This window comes from Cavia porcellus, unplaced genomic scaffold (assembly GCF_034190915.1).
Source record: "Cavia porcellus strain 051 isolate PalLab524CR breed Dunkin Hartley unplaced genomic scaffold, mCavPor4.1 scaffold_14, whole genome shotgun sequence".
Classification (NCBI taxonomy): Eukaryota; Metazoa; Chordata; class Mammalia; order Rodentia; family Caviidae; genus Cavia; species Cavia porcellus.
This window is the reverse complement of record NW_026947497.1, coordinates 24771131-24777268: the sequence shown is the minus strand read 5'-3', so window position 1 is coordinate 24777268 and position 6138 is coordinate 24771131. Positions and strand designations below refer to the sequence as shown.

Here is a 6138-nt window from a genome sequence, read left to right as displayed (position 1 = left end):
CCCATTAGGACATTTCAGTGTGTTTATTTTGAGACAGGGTCTTGCTGTGAAGTGCAGGCTGGCTTTGAACTCTCTGCAGTCCTTCCGCATCAGCTTCCCAAGTCCTGAGATTACAGATGTGCACCATTGGCAGGCAAGTGTGTTATGGTATAGTAATACTGTCACTGGCAAAAAAAAAAAAAAAAAGCCACGTAGGCCAGGACTCTAGACAAGGAATCTTGAATATGTCGATTGCCTTACATAAAACCTGCTGGAAAGTTCTGTTAGTGTATATTGTATTTGGAATTCTTTTCACAGTGGCTTACTCTTTTACTTATTTTTAACTGGGAAATGAATTTAGGACCTCTAGCCTGCTGGCCAAGCACTGCCTCAGCCTCCTAAATAGCTGGCATTACAGCATTCATCTTAATGGGTTTTCAAGTGTTTCTGTTTTGCATGTTAATGCCAGATGACTGTTTTGAAGCAATTGCTTTAATCATCATCCCTAAGCTTAAAAACATTTAATCTGTTGCACTGGTTTCAAAGTGCTTTGTAAATTCATAGCAAATGCCAGAAATGACAGTCTTTTTATCTACAAAAATCAGAAAAGTGAAAATGTTCAGTCTCCCTTAGGCAATCTGAAGCAAACACAAAAGGAAAAATCTACAGGGGAATTAATTGAATCAGGTAGGACCGACTTTAAAGAGTCAGGACAAACCATCTCTGATCACAAGGAATGTATTTGTCAGGACAGAAATGTTCCTTCCTCACCCTTCCAAGTCCTACATTTAACTTGATGGTCAACATTATAGCATAATGTTTCTGATAATTTATTTATACATATATTCATTGACAAATCAGACGAAAGTGAAAGCACCTAATTAGAAATGAAGCATTTTAACCTTAAGAAATCTGAATCAACTTTTCAATAGATGAGACCTAAAATGTTTAATTTGCTGTGTTACATTTACTGATTTATGAAAGGAAAAAAGTTCTAGCATCTTAATACTATACATACAGTCTCGGGGTCTTTGCTATATTTACTCATTTTTTCTCTACAAAACAGCATGATAAAGCTTCCTCACAGCAGGGCTGGGGTCCCATTAGCAAACTCTTCACTGGCCACCCTATTTGCCATACCTCATCTCTGTTTTGTTGCTTCACTAATTTTTTTTTCTTTTACCGTTTACTTATCTATCTTGTCCTCTGTCTGCCTCTGCCACATCCTCAGCATCCAGAGTACTGCTTGGCAAAGGGTTGAAATGTATGCATGAAAAGTCAACACAAATGCACACAAGCCTCCAAACCATTTTATTTAAAACTATCAACACAGTATAAAAATAGGTTTAATTATATAGAATATAGAAATAAAACTATAAAATTAAATTATTTCACACAGTTTAGTATATATAAAGGTTTAATACCACTTAATATTTTAAAATATTCAAAGTATGAATCCTTGTTCTCAAAACTGGTTAGTGATGAATATAATTTTTCACTTTCCAACACACTGTAGCAGCAGGTATGGTTTAGCTGATTCTCTGTTTTTCAACCACTGTATATCTAATAATAAATAATAGTAATAGCTAATACTTTGATAGCACACATTACATACTAGTCATTAGAGACTACAAGCAATTAGAGCAAACAAGAAATAATGTTCAAAAAAGACAAACCTAATGAATTGATCGTACAGCTTTCTCCATTTATATTAGATATATAAAAAGGCAGGTACTGCAAAATTATCTTGTCAGTATACATCATCATTAATAGACCCTTGGCACAAGAAAGAAATGTTCCTTTACTAGGTAGAGGTCTCAGACACGATAAAAACAAAACCTAAACAAAGAGGAAAAGAAAAAGAAGGGAGGAGAGAAAAATGTCTAAAATGTAATTCTCTGAGGCTAAGAAATATGATAAATGGTACTTGGTGTTTAAAATACTAGTTGTACATTTTTTTCAATAGTCTGGTGGAACAGAGGATTAAGATGATGCTAATAAAATCCAGTTATAGTTTCTGTTAAATAATGGCTATTGGGGTATCTGTACTGTCACTTTATTTTCCTAAGTAAAGACTTAGTAAAGTGATAAACAGGCACTGTATTGTCTAAACATGAGGTTGATCTACTTGCAGATGTAAATCTCAACATAGTTGGAAAAACAGTCAGCTAAATTTACTTATAATGCTCCCTTCAGTATTCATTTAGAGATGAAAACCAAGATAATGTTTAGTTTTACTTGTTAAGAATGCAATGCCCGCTAGATGCCTATAATCCCAGCACTGTGGAAGGCTGAGATATGAGGATCACAAATTCAGGCTCAGCCTGGGCAACTTAGCAAGACCCTGTCTTAAAAAAAAAAAATGATGGTAGGATGTAGATAAATGAGAAGGCCCCAGGTTCACCCCCCTCCCAAAAGCAATGCCTCTGAAACATGGAAAATACAGTGCATATGTACAATATAGCAAATGATCCTCCTAAGATCAGCAGCCTACTTTGCATTTCTATTCCACTCACTGAGTGGAGGTCTCACGATTCTTTGATGTGAAAGCATTAGCAGATCAGAGTATAAAATGAAGCAAAAAGGTTCCCTATATTCAAATCCCAAGTCTTAATTTTATCAGTGAAAACCTGAGGTGATCAACAATTACATTTAATAATAATTATTAGCAGTTTGTAGTGTTTTCGGGGGTCATATCCAAAATTTTAATAAATACATTCGAACAAGGTACTTTAATACATATATATGCACACATAAGACAGAAGTTACCACTTATTTAATATTGTGATCTTATGGGGAGGATATTACAAGCTATACTTCAGTTAACAGTTGAAGAACCAAAGTTTCTTATCCTGAATTAGATGCCAAAATTAAGGCCCACAAGTCATTAACGAGATATATGTGCTATGGTTTGTATCTTAAACACCTAGCTGACAATATTTAAACTGATGACATGGGTAATATTGCTTCTAATTAACTCAAAAGTTGCAGGCTGTCTTGCAATTAGTTGAAGCTTGTGAGGAGGGGGAAATGCAGAGACTTACTTGATGGGCTGGTATAATTTACTTTCCAACATGTAAATTCTGAAGATTGAACAATCCAGTATTGAAAAGTTTTGAAGGAATATGAGTCTATAGGAGGATCCATTGGGTAATTATCAGTTTAAAATGCAGAATTTGTTTTAATCTTCCTTTCCCTTAATATGCCAAATTCTCAGAGCAAAGAAAATTCTCAACCAATTAATTTCTTTTTTCTATTAAAGATGAATTAAAGTATTATTCATTAAAGTGCTCTCCCTTTAGAAAAGCCCTATACATAATGATCCATATGTGTAAGACAAAACTTGGTATTTTACTAGAGAACACGATTGTGTTTTGAAAAAGATTTACATATAAACTTCCCCAAACTCATAAACCATTTAAAATAAGTCTAGCTGAATGTACTTCAATGAAAAGAAACAACAATGAAAATTTACAATTTGAAAAATACATCTTAGTAAAAACTGAGCTTACTTAGAAGACTATCAAATAAATAAAAATAAGTTTTCTTTTCATCTTTCCCATCTACCCCTGCAGTTGCAGTATCTATTAAGGTACTTTTTTTTCCCTATTAAGCTACTTTAATGAAAAGTATTTGATCTGTTTGGAAATCAGTATGGACGTTACAAATTTAGGTACTGACCACTAGGCAAGGAAAACAAAATAACAGCACCTTTTTTACTTAAGAGGATTTTCAAAACCTCACTGCAGTAATCTTAGTGGACATGAAAACTCTTGAGCTCAGAGATATACAAATACTTGCTCATGTCACCACACTATTTACAGAACCTGGTCACCTGCTCCCAATATCTTGATTCCTTCACCAGATATAAATTAGTTTTAGAAAAATAAACAAAAAATGGGTATTTCCCCATAATAAGCATTTCCACTATTAATTTTATATGAAACGCTTCACATTATTTCAGATTAGACAATAAATTAATGTACCAAGATGGCAATAAATTAATAATCCATTCATATTTTCATCAAGTATCAAGTCTCACAACACTACATAAGATTGATGCATCAAGTACAACAGCATATATATTTAACAAAACTATGTTCAGTATTGAACAGTGAAAAGAAGCTAAGCCTTTAGTGTATAGATTACCACTAACATTATTTTATGCTCCACCCGTGTGTCAGTTTACATCATCAAAACACAGCTACAAGGTTAATCCAAAGAATAATTTAAAAGCCATTTCAATGGCAATTTCAGTGACAGAGTCATGAAAACATACATAAAGTTCCTGAGGTTTTGGATGAAGAAAGAGTCTCCTGCAGAAAAAAAGAACATATTCATTTCAGAAATTAAAATGACAAAAAACCCCTTTCAACTTAGTTTATTTTTTGTTTTTGAAAGCAGCAGTAGTACACTTTTAAAAACACTAATTTACGTCTTTAAAGGAAGAATGCAGTTAGATTTATTGTGTTTCTAAATAAACAGCATATGCCTTAGGTCAGTGTTGGCGAACCTTTTAAAGAGACCTACTCCCAAATTGCAATCCCAACCCACTTATTTATTGCAAAGTCTCAACACTGCAGTTAAACCTGAACACTGATATTTTAGTTTAGAAAAAAACTCTACATTAATATCTTTTGTCTTAAAAGAAAAACATGACATGCATATCATAAGTTTACCATCGTCTGTTATTTTTATAAAGTAATATAAAACATAAAAATCTTACTTTATCAACACATAATACCATATCCTTTAGTTTAAAACAGTAAAACTATTACAGTATAATCAATAGCATCAGTATCATTTTAGGCACAATATTTTATTAGACATTTTATTGCCACTTTCTAAAGTTTATTAAAATATTAAATATATGCTAGCTCATATGGCCATAGATCTAGGATTAACATTACATTTTTGTTAACTAAAACAAATACTAGTTTTATCTTCCAACAGCACAGCTCTGATTACAAAAAGTAGGTGCTTTTAACTTAGTACCACTGTCTGCCTTTTCCTTTTTAGTTCTTTATTGCAACATGAAGACTCTGTAGTATTTCCATCAAAATTCAGTTCTTTAGACAGTCAGCAAATAAAGTTGATACAAAGAAAAATTGAATACTTAATGAGGGAAGAGACTACAAAACATCACGAGATGACCTGTTAGCCCTGCTCTCAATATCAATGAGCCAGAAATGCAGAAGTTAAGGGATAGAACATTCCACACAGAAGGAATAGAAGAAACAAGTCTTGAATGGTGGCAGACTGGATGATTCACAGTGGACAGAGGAGAGAGAGAGGAGACAGAAGTAGAGAGTCAGGTTGAACTCGGTCTTGTTGGGGGAGAGAGGAGGTGAAAAAAGAGAAAAGAAGCAAAAGGGAAAGAAACTAGAGAAAAATTGCAGAATTCTGTTGCTGATTTTGTAAGATAACTGAACAATCTTTTCTTAATAGAAAAGATGGGAATGATTTAAAGGAACTCTGTAGCAAATAAAATACATTAAAATATTGTAGTAGAGTAATAATTTCATGCAGTGGTAACTTGAATCTAGATGTGCCTACCTCATGTACTCACAGGTGGGGCTTTTCACAGGAGGCTGGATCTAGGTTGTGTGAGTGTGGATTAAGGGTGTGTGCATATGGATTAAGGGTGGATAACTAAGTTAGGTCACTGATTGGTTTATTACAGTTCTGGGTGTGGGTAGCACCGCCCAAAAGGCTTGCAGAGTCTAGATGGGGTAAAAGGGAGTGGGGGGCCTGCTGCTGCTGCTGCTTCACTGCTTTCTGCCTATCACACTGTGAACTGTGTCTCTCTGATGCCTCTGCCATGCCAGAGGCTTGGAGCCATCTGACTATGGCCCGAAATCTCTATAAACTGTGAGCTGAAATAAACCTTTCCTCCTTTAACTTGTGAGTATCGAGTATTGAGCCTTAGTAATGAGAAAAGTAAGATACATGTTAAATTTAAAAAATTAATGCTGGTGTGGTGGCACATATCTGTGATCCTAGCACTCAGGAGGCTGAGGCAGGAGGATTGCCATGAATTCAAGGTCAATCTGGACTATAGAACAAGACCCCTGTCTCCGAATAAAATTAATGTCCTTTATTACTTTTCTTTTGCTTTTTTAACATTTTATTTTACTTTCAAACACTTTTTTCCTACTT

At 34.2% G+C, this 6138-nt stretch overlaps 1 protein-coding gene across 2 annotated transcripts in view; it reads right to left on the bottom strand.

Moving 5' to 3' along the window:
- Nucleotides 1–1267: 1267 nt before the first annotated feature.
- Intu (inturned planar cell polarity protein) overlaps nucleotides 1268–6138 on the bottom strand; it is a 69630-nt gene continuing 64759 nt past the window's right edge. For both annotated transcript variants that reach the window (XM_023560321.2, XM_003477125.5), the window contains exon 16: nucleotides 1268–4295. In XM_023560321.2, the coding sequence (XP_023416089.1) occupies nucleotides 4184–4295 (112 nt within the window). In that variant the 3' untranslated portion in view covers nucleotides 1268–4183. The remainder of the gene's footprint in view (nucleotides 4296–6138) is intronic.